Source organism: Neophocaena asiaeorientalis, unplaced genomic scaffold (genome assembly GCF_003031525.2).
Source record: "Neophocaena asiaeorientalis asiaeorientalis breed wild unplaced genomic scaffold, Neophocaena_asiaeorientalis_V1.1 scaffold606, whole genome shotgun sequence".
Classification (NCBI taxonomy): Eukaryota; Metazoa; Chordata; class Mammalia; order Artiodactyla; family Phocoenidae; genus Neophocaena; species Neophocaena asiaeorientalis.
The window spans coordinates 1,745,274-1,762,823 of NW_020173687.1; the positions used below are offsets into that span (position 1 = coordinate 1,745,274).

Below are 17,550 nucleotides of genomic sequence, written 5' to 3' on the forward strand. Positions count from 1 at the left end.
TGGCCTACCCACTGGGAGAATGAGGGGTCTCCTCTCTGTCCCCCCCACCCCCTCCACTGGGGCATGAGAGCACAGCTTCCTGGGCTCAGCCCCAGCTGCCCCACTAGTGGGCTGAGTGGCTCTGGACAAGTGACTTAGCCTCTCTGAGCCTCAGTATCCTCCTCCATAACTGGGTCCCGAGCCTCATGGGGCTGCTGGGGCCCAGAGGTTGACCAGGAAGCCCAGGCTGCTGCCTGGTGGAGCGGGGGTGAGGGGTGCTCCACAGCTTGGCTTGCACTCCAGTTCTTTTGTTACTGTTATTGCTGTTACCCTCTCATCCACTCGGTGCCGCGGGAGTGAGGCTTAGAGAAGGCAACCCTGACACCCTGGGGGGAGGGGGCAGCCTCCACCTCCCAGCACTGCCCGGGGAGTCCTCACTGACCCTCCCCTCTGCCCATCCGGCCCCCTGCATCTGCCGCATTTCTGGACGGGCACCCGCAGGGTGGGTATATGTTCCCATTCTGTCAGCAACCCCACTCCGGGGGGCGTGGCCCCAAAGACAGCAGCTCCTTTGGAATTCAGAGGAACTGGGAGCCGTGACTCATGGCTCTGTGATCCCTCGGCTCTGCCGCTAGGGCGTTCCTGTGGTCATTTAGGTTCTGGGCAGCCTGGCACGTGGCCTGGTCACAGCCCGCAGAACGTACAATGTGTCCCCCATGCCCTGCTGCCCCCCTGCTGATGGTGGGCCGTGGAGGGCCAGCTACGGTCCCGCCGCAGGGACCTGCCCTGTCCCCAGGCATCCCCCCGACAGTCCTGCCTCACATGCAGCCATGCACACACCCCACACTGGCTGACCCTGGAGCCCAAACGCCGCTGGTCAAGTCCTCCGGATTCGGGAGGAGTGTCCAACTCACTCTGTCCTGGGAGCCTCTCCAGGTGTCAGCCAGTGGTCAGTAGCGGGGCCTGCAGACACCCTGAGCTCCTCTCCCGCTCAGCCCCCCGCCGCTCGGGGCCTTTGTTAACAGCCTGTCTGTCTGTCTATTCGTCTGTCAAGCTCCTTCCATCAGGTGGCAGCAGAGAGAGGAGCAACCCGAATGCCCGGGAACTGTCTCTGAGGGGACGTGCACTCACCGTGCTGGCAGTGAACTCTGGCGGGTTGTCGTTCACGTCTGTCACCGTGATGATGGCTGTGGCCGTGTTGGACAGGCCATAGTTCAGGTTTCCTTCCATGTCTGTTGCTTGAACAATGACTGTGTACTGCTGAACTTTCTAGAAGGGCATGAGGGGGAGGAAGACAGCATCAGTTTGGGTTTTAGTTTACAGGCTGTTTATACTTTCATTAAAGATATACATTCCCCGGACGGACTAAGCTGGGTCCCCGTCCTGCCCGGGGGCGCTGGCCGCAGGGCGCTCGGCAGGTGACCTGGCAGAAGAAAGTTCTCACTTGCGGTGGGTGGTGAGGTCTCTGCCTTCACCTCAGTGCCTGGCTTCCACGGGTGTAGATCGAGGTAGAAATAAGGAAAAGGGGGCCCGGAGCACACAGCACGCTGTGCTGGGTCTGCCAGACCAGGGGTTTGGAAAGAGGGGCGACCCCCAGACGTGTGTCTGCAGGGACCTCATTTCTTTAGCATCCTCAGTGTCTAGTTCAGCCTCAGTCCAGAAATCCAAACAGGAGAAGGGAGTCAAGCCCTCCCCTCTCTGCAGGCACAAAGACGCCAGCGCACTCTGTGTCTGAACAGTCTGGAAGGAGTGGTTAGCGCCAGATCCAGGTGTGAACTTTGAAAGGCACAATGATGCTTGATGGGGACGGCGAATTTCACTGGGCACTGAAGGGGCTGCCCAGCCCTTCTCCACCTGGACCCACTGGTGCAGCAACCCCAGGTCAGCAGAGGGGGCCTTGCCACACCCCTGTTCTGAGCAGAGGCCGCAGGTGTTTCCAACCGTGACAGGTGAGGACGAGCCTGGTGGGCAGCTCTCTGCTGGGACCACAGCCCACCTCTCACTGGCACCGTTAGGGAGGGAGGGTTCTGGGGTCCAGGGCAGAAAGGGACCTTCTGAAATGCCTCCAAGGAATGAACGATCCCAAGTCCCGCTCCCCTAAGAGGTTCAGGGAAGAGCCCACCTCTCAGCCCCACGATTCAGGGGAATGTCCTCAGGATCCCTAGGGGGCTCTGGAAGGAATTATAAACAGCAGACGGTCACAGACTGCCACTCTCTTTCCCTCCCTCCCAGCCTCCCTCCATCCACTCCTCCATCCATCCGTGAGTCCCTCCATTTCTCTCTCTCCTTCCCAGACCCACAGCCCATGTGGGGAAAGCAGGACAGCCGCACGTAAATCAATGAAATTAGAACACTCCCTCTCACACCATACACATAAATAAACTCAAAATGGCTTGAAGACTTAGACATGACACCATAAAACTCCTAGAAGAGAACATAGGCAAACCATTCTCTGACATAAATCGTAGCAATGTTTTCTTAGGTCAGTCCCCCCAGGTAATAGAAATAAAAGCAAAAATAAATGTTAGCTTTTGCACAGCAAAGGAAATGATAAACAAAATGAATAGACAACCTACAGACTGCCAGCAAGTATTTGCAAAGGGGGCTTCCCTGGTGGCGCAGTGGTTGAGAGTCTGCCTGCCGATGCAGGGGACACGGGTTCGTGCCCCGGTCCGGGAAGATCCCACATGCAGTGGAGCGGCTGGGCCCGTGAGCCATGGCCGCTGAGCCTGCGCGTCCGGAGCCCGTGCTCCGCAGCGGGAGAGGCCGCGGCAGTGAGAGGCCCGCGTACCACAAAAAACAAACAAAAAAAAATTACAAATGATGCGACCGACTGACAAGGGCTTAATCTCCAAAATACACAAACAGCTCACAACTCAATAACAAAAACCCAAACAACGCAGTCAAAAAATGCACAGAAGACCTAAATAGACATTTCTCCAAAGAAGACATATAAATGGCCAAGAGGCATGTGAAAAGATGCTCAACATCGCTAATTATTAGAGAAATGCAAATCGAAATTACAAACAGATACCACCTCACAGCAGTCAGAATGGCCATCATCAAAAAGTCTACAAACAATAAATGCTGGAGAGGGTGTGGAGAAAAGGGAACCCTCCTGCACTGCTGGTGAGAATGTAAATTGGTACAGCCAATGGAGAACAGTACGGAGGTTCCTTAAAAAAACTACAAATAGAGTTACTGTATGATCCTGCAATCCCACTCCTGGGCATATACCCGGATAAAACCATAACCCCAAAAGATACATGCGCCCCAGTGTTCACAGCAGCGCTGTACACAACAGCCAGGACATGGAAGCAACTTAAATGTCCACGGACAGATGAACGGATAAAGAAGATGTGGCACATATACATGGAATACTACTCAGCCATGAAAAAGAACGAAATAATGCCATTTACAGCAACACGGACGGGCCTAGAGGTGATCATACTAAGTGAAGTCAGTCAGAGAAAGACAAGTATCGTATGATCTCACTATGTGGAATCTTAAAAAAAAAGGTACAAGTGAACTTGTTTACAGAACAGAAACAGACTCACAGACACAGAAAACAAACTTACCAAAGGGGAAAGGGAGGGGAGGGATAAATCAGGAGTTTGGGATTAACAGATCCACACTACAGTGTATGAAATAGATAACAAGTTCCCGCTGTGCGGCACGGGGAATTGTATTCGATATCCTGTAATAAACCATAATGGGAAAGGATATGAAAAAGAATATATGGCTTTATACATGTATAACTGGATTGCTTTGCTGCACACCTCAAACTAACACAACGTTGTAACTCAACCGTACTTCAATAAAAAATACAAGACGTTTGGTGGCCCTGGGTTCTGACATCAGGCATCACAGACCAGGCACCTCCCGGACAGGCCTCATGGTGATGCCACAAACTTCTCAGGGAATGAGGGCCGGGGAAACCAGGGAGGCTTCCAGGAGGTGGTGGGCTGTTCTGCCCAGAGGTGACAGGATGAGTGAGGGCTGAGTGGAGGGTGTGGACCAGAGCTGGGAGGTGGCTCGGGGGGCTCACACTGTCTCCCACCCACACGGATGTCTGGCCTCCACCTCTGTCAGCGCCGCAGTCCACGTGCCCAGGGCCGGCGTGCAGCTGGGGGGTGGCGGTGCTAACTCCCCTCCCCCCCGCCCCAGCTCTTATTCCAAGAGGCCTCCCCCAGGAGTGAGCCTCTCAGAGGAGCAGGAAACAGCTCCTTGGCACACAGCTGGGGCGTCCCTTCAAGGGATGAAGTATCTGGAGGAGGAGAGTGAGGAGAGCACATAGGGGCCTCTGAACAGGCTCCTAGGTAGGGGGCGAGAGGGGAGGGGCCCCAGTGCCGTGCTGGGCTCAGGTCCCCACCTGGGAGATGGGGCAGGGCCACGTGCCTGATGAGATAGCGAGCGGGAAAGCAGTTCCAAGACCGGGACAGTCACTGCTCTTCCCCCCTCACCTGCTCTGACACCGGCCAGACCCTGGGGACCCACCTCGTGCTGGGGTCCTGTTCCCGCTGCCAAGAACCGGCTGTGACGGCGCCTCCAGGGGACCCCCTCCCCCACCGCAGAATGGACCTGCCCTCCTCACAGCCCCACAGTCCTTGGGATCAACCCCTCTGACAGTCACTCAACAAACATGGGCCTGACTCTCCTCGGAGATGGAGAGTACCCCGAGGTCGGCCTCACACTCACGCTGGGCCCCTGGAAGCCCAGCCTGGAGCCGGTACACAGAACGCACTCAGTCCGTGCTCGTTACATGAACCAAGCACACGTCTAAACAGCTGATGATGTTTTTTGTGAACGTGGTTAGAACCTGCGCCCAAGGAGACATGAAAAAATCAAAGAGACAGCTTACACTTGCTTGGGTGCTACGTCACACCTTGAAAGTTCTCCCACAAAAGATTAAGTCTTGCCTCCTTCCCTGCTTCCTCTCTCCGTCCTCCATCTACCTACCCGACTACTCATCCATCCATCCTCCATCCATCTATCCTTCATTTACAGGGACCCCTCCCTCCCTCTGTTAGGTGGGATCACGACCACCTGGTGAGGTGGCGAGAGGTCCTCTCAGCTGTTCATGAGATACACGAACTCAGGGAGCGGGGACAGGCTTCCCCTGGAGGTGCCATCAGAGCCAGTTCTTGAAAGCAGAGTGTGGGGCTCACCAGACAGGGAAGCGGGGACAGGCACGATGTGGGTCCCCAGGGTCAGGGTGGTGTTGGGGCAGGTGAGGGGGAGAAGCACGGTGACTGTCCCAGGCTAGGAAGTGCTTTCCCTTCCTGCTCACTCCTTCGGTGATGTGGCCCTGCCCCATCTCACAGGTGGGGACGCTGAGTCTCAGGATGTCCCCAGTGGCACACAGCAAACCAGAGGCTGCTGGAGTGGCCACTGGGATTCCTGATGCGGGTTGGCGCCTCTGTGACGGAAAATGCAGACGGCTCCGTATTGCCAAGGCAGCGACGTCAGCCAAGATGCCAGCGGGCCTCTTTCTGAATGTGGCACACAAGGTACCCGAGGGCACGGCAGCACCATCCTTAACCCGCTTCCCCCGATAGTTGCAGGGTCAGGATCCACCTCCACGTGTGTGGACAGGTGCATATGCTCAGACATCCATCAGGCCCTTGACATCAGGACCTCGCTCAGGGCAGGGGTCCCTCCTTCGCGACTGCTGTGCCTCCGGACCCCAGCAGGGAATAAGTGCCCCTCCCTCTTGCCCATCAAAGGCGGCTGGTCATCTCTGGTCACTGCTGCCTCAGCAGGGACATGGCAGCGACAGGCTGGGGACAGTACCAGTGCCAGGGTGGGTAGACCAACAAACTGAACCCAAACCTCAGGTCCCCACGTGCCCTCGGCGAGGGTCCTGCCCAGAGCATCCCGGATCCAGCTAGGCCTGAAGGCGCCCTTTGTGTTCAATGACATGAGCCAGTTATCCCTCTTTTTTGTTTGATCCGGTTGGAGCTGGTTTCTGTCCTCTGCCACAGAAGGGGGTCTGACTGCCCCACCTGTTACTGTCTTTCTTTTTGTGAGGGACATCATCACGGGAAGCACAGTGGGACGACCGGGCACCTAATGCAGGAGAGAACAGGACTCTGCTGCCGTTTTCCCAGCACCCCTGGCCCCGACCCTCTGGGGCACCGATGGGGCCTGAGGGCAGACTCGGGGCCCGACTGTCGTGGCCTCAGTCGGGGTGTCGTGGTGAGGGCTCCGCCATCGAGCCTCGCCAGAGTCACCCCCACAGCGTAGACAGACACCATGCCCTCCGTCCGGTTCTGTCTTAGATTATTCCTTACAGCTAAGGCTTTCTTGTACTTCAATAAACACATTTAGAAGCGTTTATGCCGCTGCTATAAATGGCAAACGAGCATCACCTTCCACGAATAGAAATTAGTCCTAAACACGACTGTGTATTTTTAAAGGTTCATCTGTGAATGTCCAGGCCCAGTGCACGAAGCACACGGGGGGACCCAGGCCGATGGAGCCACGCGACGCCCCCCGCAGTGGCTGCCCGTCACCTCTCGCCATGTGGAGAGACACGCGGGCTGAGAGGGGCCCACCCCACCCCCGGCTGGTAGGCTAACACGGAGTGGGTCCCGGGGCTCCTGCTCCCTGGGCAGAAGCAGAGGTCTACAGACCACTGGTCCCGGGGCAGGTGGGGCCCGCTGGCCGCACGCTTTCTCCTCCACCGCCACCCATGGGGCCTCCCTGCTGCCCCCCAAAGCCACGGTGCCCTCCGGGCCGGTGCAGGGCTGTTCCGCCTGCCCTAGCACTCTGCTCGCCCCCATCAGCAAGGCCTTCCCTGCCTCCCGGAATAAAATACAATCTCTGCCCCACGGCCGCTCCCCCTGCCGGCTGCCCGCTCTCCCGAGACTCTGCTTCACTTCTCAGCGTCAGCGCGGCCGCCCTCCGCCGGCTCCTACCCCACGAGCAGGGCTCCAGAGCCCAGGACTTCACACTCAGTGCCGTCTCCCCGGCGTCTACAACACGCCTGCACGCTGTCCGTGGGTGGCGGGGACGATGCCACCCTCCCTGGGCGCTGGCGGTGACTGTCTGTGGGCACAGCTCAGCGAGGCCGGGGCCACAGCTTGGATCGGTCTGCCCCAGGGCAGCCGGGCACAGGACAGGGGTGGGCATCAGGGATGCCCCTCGGGCTGACCCATACCACAGGTCTGGCAGCAGAGATGTTTCCAGAGCTCAGCAGGCGGAATGGGCGAGTGGGCCCCTAGGGGTCAGCATTGAAGGGAGACCGCCTCAGGGCTGGCTGCCCTTGCAGGGCTGAGGCACCCAGAGTCCCACCGCGGGGCACGCACAGGCTCTGCCAGCCCCGACGTGGAAGGCTCCAGCCAGCCTGGGGGATCTGGAGGTGGGAGCTGGGGATGCAGAGCAGGAGGGAGCCGGCTGGGTCTCCCACCTGACCACAGATTCACCTTTGCCACCCAGGCCCTGCTTTGCGCGGGCCGTCACGGGGAAGAAAACACACATGATCATAGCGCAGGAGCCCACTGTCCGGCGCGGGCAGCTTCACCCTAAACGGGTCATGCATGGGCCACGGCGGGCGGGCCTGAGACGGACGGCGCTTGGCCACTGGGGCCTCGGCTGCCCACCTCTGTTCCCACCCTGGTCTCGTCGGCCAGCAGGGATCACAGAGGTTATTCTTTGGGGGCAGTAAAGACAAACCCAAATATAAGTCCCATCAGGAGCCTCAGAACATGGAAATAGGGCCTCTGTACATAAAGTGAAGGTAAGGCTCGAGACGGGACCACCTGGGCTAGGGCGGCCCCAATCCAGTGACAGGTGTCCTGGGGAGAGGAGATGAGGGCATAGGACACGGGGAGGAGGTGGCCACTCGAGATGGGGGCAGAGACTGGAGTGGCCACAAGCGACGGATGCTGGCAGAAGCACAGGAGGTGTTCCACGACCCTCCAGAAGGAACCAGCACGGCCTGCGTTTGGGATCTCTGGCCTCCAGAGCTGGGAGAGCATGCGATTCTGTTGTCTGATGGCGCCCAGTGTGTGGTCACCCAGGAACCGCGTAATGGCCTCGGGCTCACCCTTCCCAGGCCGCTGGAGGCATCTGAGATACCACCTTCCCCATGCTGGCCTTGCTCCAAGCAGATGGTGAGATTCCACTTGGAGAGGCTTCCCCTGAGACCCCGTGGCCTCACCGTCTGGGCTCTGTCCATCTCACCACCCGGCGGGAAGGAGGCAGGCCCAGGGCTGGAAGGCTGTGAGGAGGGTCGTCACCCCAACCTCGCCTCTGGGACCAGCCGACACTGCACGGGCCGAGCAGGAAACAGGAGGATTCGTGCCCACAGCAAAGGGAGGGGCTTAGCCAGAGAAGAGGAAGAAAAGTGTCGCCGTTGTCACGTGACTGACTGCAGCCAGAAGTCACTCGGTCTTTCTCGTCTCCTTAATCACAGAATCACAGCCTCTACACGGGGCCGTCATGGGCTGCTGCGCTCAGAAGACAATGGAGAGAAACACGGGGACACATGCAGGTGTGCGTCATGCACGTGCATTGTGTGTGCTAGTGCACACACGTGTGTGCCAGGCAAGTATGCACGCGCGTGTGTATCCATGTGTGCACATTGGTGTGCCTGAGTGTGTGTTGTACAGACAACCACCACTAGAGGGCGGGCTGGTCCTGCTTTGCGGAGCAGGGTCGGGGGTCCTTCCTGGCCATGGCGGGGGCTGGAAGAAAATCCAGCAAGAAGGAAGAAACGGGGGCTGGGACCCAGTGGAACCCAGTGCCTCCCCATGGGTGGGGCCTCTGAGATCCAGGCCAGCTCAGTCTGGGCACCGGACTAGGCATCGCGGGAGCACTGGGGGGACACGGGTCCAGGCTCTGCTGTGGCTTTTGTTTCAGAAAGTATACTTTTCAGACTTAATAACGGTCACTGTTTTCTCTTTTACCAAATCCCGTTGTGGAGGGGCATCTAGAGGCCGGGGGTGGGTGGGCAGGGCCCACGCACACCCCCGGGAAGCATCCCTGGACACAGACACACTCACATCTTAGCAGCAGGGTCCAGCATGGTTAAGAGTTTTGATATTTTCATTTAAAAAGCCTTCCTAGATGGCGGAGTAGAAGGACGTGCTCTCACTCCCTCTTGCGAGAACATTGGAATCACAACTAACTGCTGAACGATCACTGACAGGAAGACCCTGGAACTCACCAAAAAGACACCCCACATCCAGAGACAAAGGAGAAGCCGCAGTGAGCCGGTAGGAGGGGCGCGATCACAATAAAATCAAATCCCATAACCGCTGGGTGCATGACTCACAAACTGGAGAACACTTATACCACAGAAGTCCACCCACTGGAGCCCCACATCAGGCTTCTGAACCTGGGGGTCCGGCAATGGGAGGAGGAATTCCTAGAGAATCAGACTTCGAAGGATAGCGGGATTCGATTGCAGGACTTCGACAGGACTGGGGGAAACAGAGACTCCACTCTCAGGGGGCACACACAAAGTAGTGTGGGCACCGGGACCCAGGGAAAGGAGCAGTGACCCCATAGGAGACTGAACCAGACCTACCTGCTAGTGTTGGAGGGTCTCCTGCAGAGGCGGGGGGTGGCTGCAGTTCACCGTGGGGACAAGGACACTGGCAGCAGAACTTCTGGTAAGTACTCCCTGGTGTGAGCCCTCCCAGAGTCCTCCATTAGCCCCACCAAAGAGCTGGGTAGTCCAGTGCTGGGCCACCTCAGGCCAAACAACCAACAGGGAGGGAACCCAGCCCCACCCATCAGCTGTCAAGCAGATTAAAGTTTTACTGAGCTCTGCCCACCAGAGCAACAGCCAGCTCTACCCACCACCAGTCCCTCCCATCAGGAAGCTTGCACAGGCCTCTTAGCCTCATCCACCAGAGGGCAGACAGCAGAAGCAAGAACTACAATCCTGCAGCCTGTGGAACAAAAACCACATTCACAGAAAGAGAGACAAGATGAAAAGGCAGAGGGCTATGTACCAGATGAAGGAACAAGATAAACCCCAGAAAAACAACTAAATGAAGTGGAGATAGGGAACCTTCCAGAAAAAGAATTCAGAATAATGATAGTGAAGATGATCCAGGACCTCAGAAAAAGAATGGAGGCAAAGATCGAGAAGATGCAAGAAATGTTTAACAAAGACGTAGAAGAACTGAAGAACAAACAAACAGAGATGAACAATACAATAACCGAAATGAAAAATACACTAGAAGGAATCAATAGCAGAATAACTGAGGCAGAATAATGGATAAGTGGGGATTCCCTGGTGGTGCAGTGGTTGAGAGTCCGCCTGCCGATGCAGGGGACGGGGGAAAAACTCTTAGAGGAAAACATAGGAAGAGCACCCTTTGACATAAATCACAGCAAGATCTTTTTTGATCCAACTCCTAGAGTAATGGAAATAAAACCAAAAATAAACAAATGGGACCTAATGAAACTTCAAAGCTTTTGCACAGCAAAGGAAACCATAAACAAGATGAAAAGACAACCCTCAGAATGGGAGGAAATATTTGCAAACGAATCAACGGACAAAGGATTAATCTCCAAAAATATATAAACAGCTCATGCAGCTCAATATTAAGAAAACAAACCCAATCCAAAAATGGGCATAAGACCTAAATAGACATTTCTCCAAAGATGACATACAGGTGGCCAAGAAGCACATGAAAAGCTTCTCAGCATCACTAATTATTAGAGAAATGCAAATCAAAACTACAATGAGGCATCACCCCACACCAGTTAGAATGGCCATCATCAGAAAATCTACAAACAACAAATGCTGGAGAGGGTGTGGAGAAAAGGGAACCCTCTTGCACTGTCAGTGGGAATGTAAACTGATACAGCCACTATGGAGAACCGTATGGAAGTTCCTTAAAAAACTGAATATAGAACTACCATACGACCCAGCAATCCCACTCCTGGGCATTTATCTGAAGAAAACCATAATTCCAAAAGACGCATGCACCCCAATGTTCACTGCAGTACTATTTACAATAGCCAGGTCATGGAAGCAACCTAAGTGCCCATCGACAGATGAATGGATAAAGAAGATGTGGCACGTGTATACAATGGAATATCACTCAGCCATAGAAAGGAACGAAATTGGGTCATTTGTAGAGAAATGGATGAATCTAGAGACTGTCATACAAATTAAGTCAGAAAGAGAAAAACAAATTATCATATATTAACGCATATATGTGGAACCTAGAAAAATGGTACAGATGAACCGGTTTGCAAGGCAGAAATAGAGACACAGATGCAGAGAACAAACGTATGGACAACAAGGGGGGAAAGTGGCACGGTGGGGTGGTGCTGTGATGAACTGGGAGATTGGGATTGACATATATACACTAATATGTATAAAATGGATAACTTATGAGAACCTGCTGTATAAAAAAATAAATAAAATAAAATTCAAAAAAAAGAAGAATCAGTATGAGATGGTGGTCATGTATAAATAGATAAACAGAACAACAATGAAAGGAAACATAATCGGCATCTTGAACTTCCTTTCAGAATCCTAGAATGCACCTCTAAAAATAGGTATTTTATACCTAAATCCTTAGTTTATGTCATGTTTAATGTCCATTAAAGCTCAAAAATTAAATATAAAAATAAATAAATAAATGAAAAGCCTTCCTCCGGGCCTCGATCCTTGGCCTCACTGTGCGTCACGGTTACGCCAGGCCGGGTGAGGGAGCCCTGCAGGAGCGGACCGCCTGGGGCTGTTTTCGGTGCCGCTCTAGCGCCGCCTGCTGGTGACTCCACAGACCACACTCAGCCTCCACCCCGACCTCGGACCAGCCCTGGGGAGTAGGGGCGTCACACCCTCCGCACTCTGCAGGTGACCACACTGAGTCTTTGGTGGGCCAGGTGGCTCCCTCAGGGTCCGGGCTGGTGAGCCGTGTGCCTGGGGCCTGGCGGTTGGAGGCTGGATCCCAGCAACCGGCTTCCCGGGACTAAGAGATGACCCTGGGCCCAGCTCTGGACTGGCCGGCGTTCCTCCTCCACCTTTGCTCTCCCTACCGACACGCCCACCCCAGTGGAGCGGGAAGGAGGTGGGTGGGGGAGTGGGCGGCCCGCTGAAGGATGGTTGGCGACAGCCGCTTGCCACCCGTGGGTGTACCGAGCAGGTGCCCCCGCCGGCCACCCTGGGCCGCTGCCCAGCAGTACCCCCTGCTCCTGCCGGGTGCAGATCCCCTGGAGCCGGGCAGCGGTGGTGCCGAAGTGAGTTCATTAAAACGCGATTTGCCGTTTTCAAGTTCAAGAGGAGGGAAGAAAACCGCAAGCGGTGTCCCTGGGGTTTTCACTCACCTCCCCGTAGCTCAGCATTTAAATTTTGCAGAACATCCATCAATAATGCATCTGGCTGGCCTGCCCTAGAAGAGCATCAAAGATTCCCGCACCCTGCGCGCTCTCAGCCCTCTCCTCGCAGGGCCGCCAGGACACGCAGCCAGCGGTGCAGCTTGGACCCCACCGTCCCCACTGCTCCCGGGGCTGGGTCAGCCTGTGCCCAGTGCCGAGGGTCACTGCTGGGAGACAGAGCACACCAAGGGCCGGGCCTCCTGCCTGTGTCTGGTTCTCGTGTGCTCAGCCCTCGGGTGTCCGCCCAGGGCCCGAGGATGTGACTGGGGACCCACAAGATGGGCCCTGGGGGAGGAGGAGCCCCAAGACTGATGACCTTGTTCACTCAAGTGCATCGAGACTTATCCCAAAAGGTGTGGGGAGCGTGGCCGCCGTGGAAAACTGGCTGCAGGTCCTGGGAAGTTACATGTTACGACCTCAAGTCCACAGCTAGGCGTGCACCCGAGAGGACAGCAACAGGCGCTCAGGCAGGTGCTGTACCTGTGTTCACAGCAGCACCTGCCACGGGGGAAGCAGCCCAACGTCCACCAACAGACGAGGGGACGAGCACAGTGTGGCCTGTCTGTGCGGCGGCGAAGGAGGGACGCACTGACCCCGGCTACAACGTGGACGAACCTCGAAAACGTGGCGCTCAGCAAAAGAGGCCAGACCTGCAAAGGCCCTGGGGCAAGGGCTCACTGGGGCCAGCGAGTGGGGAAGCGGGCGCTGGAGGGTGGACAGGGAGCAGGCGCCACGTGGACTCCACTCTGGGGAGATGGGCAGGCACAGGACGGTGTGAGAAGGCAGCGACGACCGGATTTGCATGTGGACACGATCACCTGGCTGCTGGCTGAGGACAGACTGTAGGGCGGGGGCGGGTGCCATCCTGGTCTAAGCGGGGTACCTCGATGGGCCAGCCAGGTGAGTGTACACACAGACTCGGCCGGGAGGGGGTCCTGGCCACTGAAGGGTGTGGGGAAGCTGCATGCTGGGTCCTACACGTGTCGTCGGCAGAGTGAACACGTAGGGACACCCTTCGCTTCTGCCAGGAAGTACACATGCTCCCTTTCCTTGAGACGCACGGCCCTTCTCCCTCTTTCGTTCCCGCTCTGCACTGTGGCTTTTTTTTTTTTTTTTTTTTTGGGTATGCGGGCCTCTCACTGTCGTGGCCTCTCCCGTTGCGGAGCACAGGCTCCGGACGCGCAGGCCCAGCGGCCATGGCTCACGGGCGCAGCCACTCCGCGGCATGGGGGATCTTCCCGGACCGGGGCACGATCCCGTGTCCCCTGCATCGGCAGGCGGACTCTCAACCACTGCGCCACCAGGGAAGCCCTTCATCGTGGCTTTTAAGAGAAGCAGGAGCTGGCCTGGGCCTGGAGTCTGGAGCCGCCAGGAGGATGGACCAGGGGCACCGCCAGGCATAGGCCAGCCTCTTGCTGCCTCGGGGAAAGGCAGCCTGGCATCCAGAGGCTCCGAACGTGAATCCAGAACTTGGGATTTGTGTACAGAAGTCTGCTTAAATGCTGGCCAAGTTTAAACAACAGCAACAAAAAGACAATAAGAAAACACATCTTGGGGCTGAATCTGTCTCTAGGCTGCTGATTTGAGACCCTGTATCTGGCTGACAGGAACAAGTCAAGGGCACGGGTGAAATCCCTGCTCCTGCTTCGTAAGGAACTGGCCACCACGGTATCGCCCAGGAGCGGCTCTGGGGCCACGTGGTGTCCGCCGTTGCATCAGGAAAGCAGCCATGTGTGTAACTAAGTGGGCATGGCTGTGTGCAAATAAAACTTCATGTACAAAAACAGCTGCTCAGATGTGGCTGACCCCCAGCCAGCACTCCTCTGACCTCTGCCCTCCTCGGGAGCCAGGAGGGGTCGGGCTCCTGTGCTGGGACCCCCGTGTCCGGAACCCTCACACCCCTCGGCTTCTGCCCACTTCAGGGGTCAGAGTTCATGCCGTCCGTGCTTGTCGTCACCTCTGGCTGCACCGTTCCCACTCGGCACGCCCTCACCTTTCTCCTGCACGGCTGCCTGAGCCCTACTCTACCTGCACCAGGTGTAGGGTAGACACAGTGCAAATGTACAGTAAGAGAGTGGCCTCCCCGGGCCCCTGCCCTCCAGCCAGGCCTCCGAGGAAGAGGCAGAGGAGGGGGATGCAAAGGGGCAAGAAAGCGGTGAGGACTTCCTGGAGAAGGTGGGCAGGTTTGGCTGGGGTTGGGGAAAAGCAGGGGAAAGGTGGGTGATGGCTGGCTGGTCCGGCCAGAGCTCCCATCCCAAGGTCTGACCACCATCCCGCCATCCATGGGGGGCAGCCCCCAGCTGCTCTCATGGGAGGCCCAGCCCTGGACCTGCCTCCATAGCCCCTCTGCAGCCTGGAGCCATAAGCCCCTGGGGACAGCGCCAGGCCTGCTTACCCACCACAGACGCCGCACCCCTGAGCTGACGCTCGAGGACAGATGCAGGTCCCAGCCTGGCTCAGTGAACAGGTGCGGCTGGGAAAGCACCACCTGCGGTCACACTGTGTGCTGGGAGGCCCCAGAAAGCAGATACGGGAGCTGAGGGCTTGAGCCGCTCCTGGGTGTGCTCTGTGGGCTGCATACATGGCTTTGATGGCTCCGTACCATGTGGAGAGAGTCCAACGGGGAACTCAGCTCAGACAGGGCCTTTCATTTTGCCACTTTTCCATCTTTCTTTATAGGAAATGCTGTCTTCTGCTTTCTCTGGGGCTTATTTCTTCCTGTGATAATGTTAAGTAGAGGCTGGCAGGAGATGGCGTCTGGAACGCCCTGGAAATGGCTGAGAACCAGATGTGTTAAAGGTAGTTAAAGGCAGTGCCCCTGTGTGCTCTGGGCGCTCACGTCTCTGCTGGGGAAGTCCTCAGTGCAGTTGCAGCCCTGGCGCTGGTCCCCGAGCACTTACACACTGGTCATCTGAGACACTGCCCCGCACCATCTCAGCGGTTAAAACTCTCCCTGAAAGATGCCAAGAGTCGAGCCCAGCGGGTTTCTTCTGGAACGTCTTGCCCCTTGGAGCTCAGGACTCTGTGTCTGCGAGACCCTCAGATGGCCGGGCGAGGCGAGGCGAGTCTCAGAGGGAAGTTGGAGGCCCGAGACCTGCCTTGGGCTACTTTTCTCCTTCCCTCTATTCTCTTTTTTGGGGAGAGCAATGACTTCAGGGGTGAGAACCCAATGTGAGGCGGGTCAGCGGCACATTCGCTTCAATTGGTAATTTTTTTCTCTGAGACCACAAAGCCGCATTTGGTGTCTTAAAAGCAGCGTTCGGTAAAAACGATTCAAGAATTGGCCAGTGGGACACACTGAACTCCGCCTGTTCCAAGACCACCGTTGCCCCCTACCTCCCAACCCCTGATACAGTCTTACCAAGAGCTCATTTTCTAGGAAAGCACATTTTCGGAATTTCCCACGTGGCCTGTCACGACGCGTCTCGGGAAGCAAGGCGTGATGCCTGTCTCATCACCAAAGGACCACTTTCCACCTGAGCTGGGTCACGGGAGTAAATGAGCTGAAGTCGGCAGTGGCCATGGTAGTCATCGGCCCTGGAACGAAGCTGTCTTCATCACTCGTCGCTCTCCGTGACATCGTTTCATCTGATCACCACGTAGGGTGGAGACCCGCGAAAACTATAGAAAGTGCTGGCTTTGCTTTCTTAAAAGTCCTGTGAACCATGAGACTGTGACTTCGGCCCACCCTTGTCTGGGACAAGTGTCAAGAAGGTGAGCAGCCCGCAGCTAGTGGGCACGAGGACAGCAGGACGGGCCCCCTCCCGTGGGCAAACTTCGCCGGGGACCACAAGGAAGTGGGTCTGAGAACAGCGGTGGCTCCAGGGAAGGTGCACAGCAGAGACACCCGCCGCCTCACCAGAGCACCTCCGGTGACGTGACACGAGACACTCAGCCACTCCCGTATCATCCCAGGCTCTCCTGACGTTCTAATCATGCAGAAACGCTCAGTTTACACAGGGCTGCCTAATTAGACACGGCAGAAATTATGTCTGTGGATTTTCCCCTTCCTAACGATGAGTTATTCTGCTGGTTCTGAAATAAGTGTCTGCAGGATTTCCCCCCAAAGATGTTTCTGTTCACAGGGGCAGGGCATCAGCGTCCCTCAGAGAGAGAAGAGAGGTGCCGTCCATGGCCCTTTGCGCGTCTGGTCATGTGGACGTCCAGCCAAAGCCACGGAAGCTGAGGCGCTGGCCACGTGGGGGAACCATGTGGGAAGGATGCGGCAGGCTGGGTTCCAGCTCACAAGGAGCCTTCAGGGCGCCCGGCGTGGCCTCATCCCCAAACACACGGCTGAGGCCCCGCAATGTCTGTTTCCAAGTCAAGACACGCTGGCCGCTGCCAGCCAGAGGGGCCGAGCGTCCCACCCGCGGGAGCAGCTTGGGACAGAAAGTGGACAGCGCAGTGGACGGACATCTGGACACTGGCTGCCCCAGAGGGCTTGTCTTTAGTGCAGTTAGTAACGAGGGTGCACCACCTTGCTCCCTCCCTCCCCCCGCTACCCACATGGATGCACATCTCCTCGGGGGAGGCTTCGAGCCAGCCCCCCGCACCTATCCTCCAGCCCACCGCACTGCATGGCTCCGAGCCTCAGGCCACTGTCCCCACGTTCCCAGCTCCCACTGGTCCTGGGTCCCTGCGCGGCCCCTCCCTCTGGGCCTCCAGCTCAGCCGTCCACACTCTCCTCGCGCTAACCTCGTCTGACCTGGGCCCTGGGGACTGAGCCGTGTCTCGGCCCCTCCCCGTGTCTCTCCTTGCCCCTCAACTGGGGACACTGGCCACCCACCTCGGATCACATGCTCCCTTATGGGGACGCCGCCCCAAGAGCGGGAGGCAGAGGTGCTGGGAGAGAGATCCACGCACGTGACACGGGCCGTGCGGGCCCACGGGAGGTGCTTCTGTTCCCGGGGAGGGTCGCACGTACACTCGGCAGCTGGGCCTCCTTCCCACTGGCCACTCCAGGGTCCACGGACCATCTGAGATTCCCAACGCCTGGACACGGATCCCCCCGGTACTTGGGACGGTTTTGACGGTGCATCCAAGTGGCGAGAAGTCAGACGGACTCACAGTGGGAGATGGTTCCCGCTTCAATTCTGGGCCAGGAAAAGCTCAGTCTGGGGCCAGTGTTATGGGAGGTTAACCCTCCTTATGGAGACTGAGAGAGGAAGGGGCAGGGGAAGAATGGAGGGAGGGGGGAGGCCTAGGGTTCAGACCTCTGAA

The 17,550-nt window shown here is 57.1% G+C and overlaps 1 protein-coding gene across 6 annotated transcripts in view; it reads right to left on the minus strand.

The window, feature by feature from the left end:
- CDH4 (cadherin 4) overlaps positions 1-17,550 on the minus strand; it is a 573,059-nt gene that overhangs the window by 25,739 nt on the left and 529,770 nt on the right. For all 6 annotated transcript variants that reach the window (XM_024750194.1, XM_024750195.1, XM_024750192.1 and 3 more), the window contains one exon: positions 1,111-1,248. In XM_024750194.1, coding sequence (XP_024605962.1) covers positions 1,111-1,248 — 138 coding nt within the window. The remainder of the gene's footprint in view (positions 1-1,110; positions 1,249-17,550) is intronic.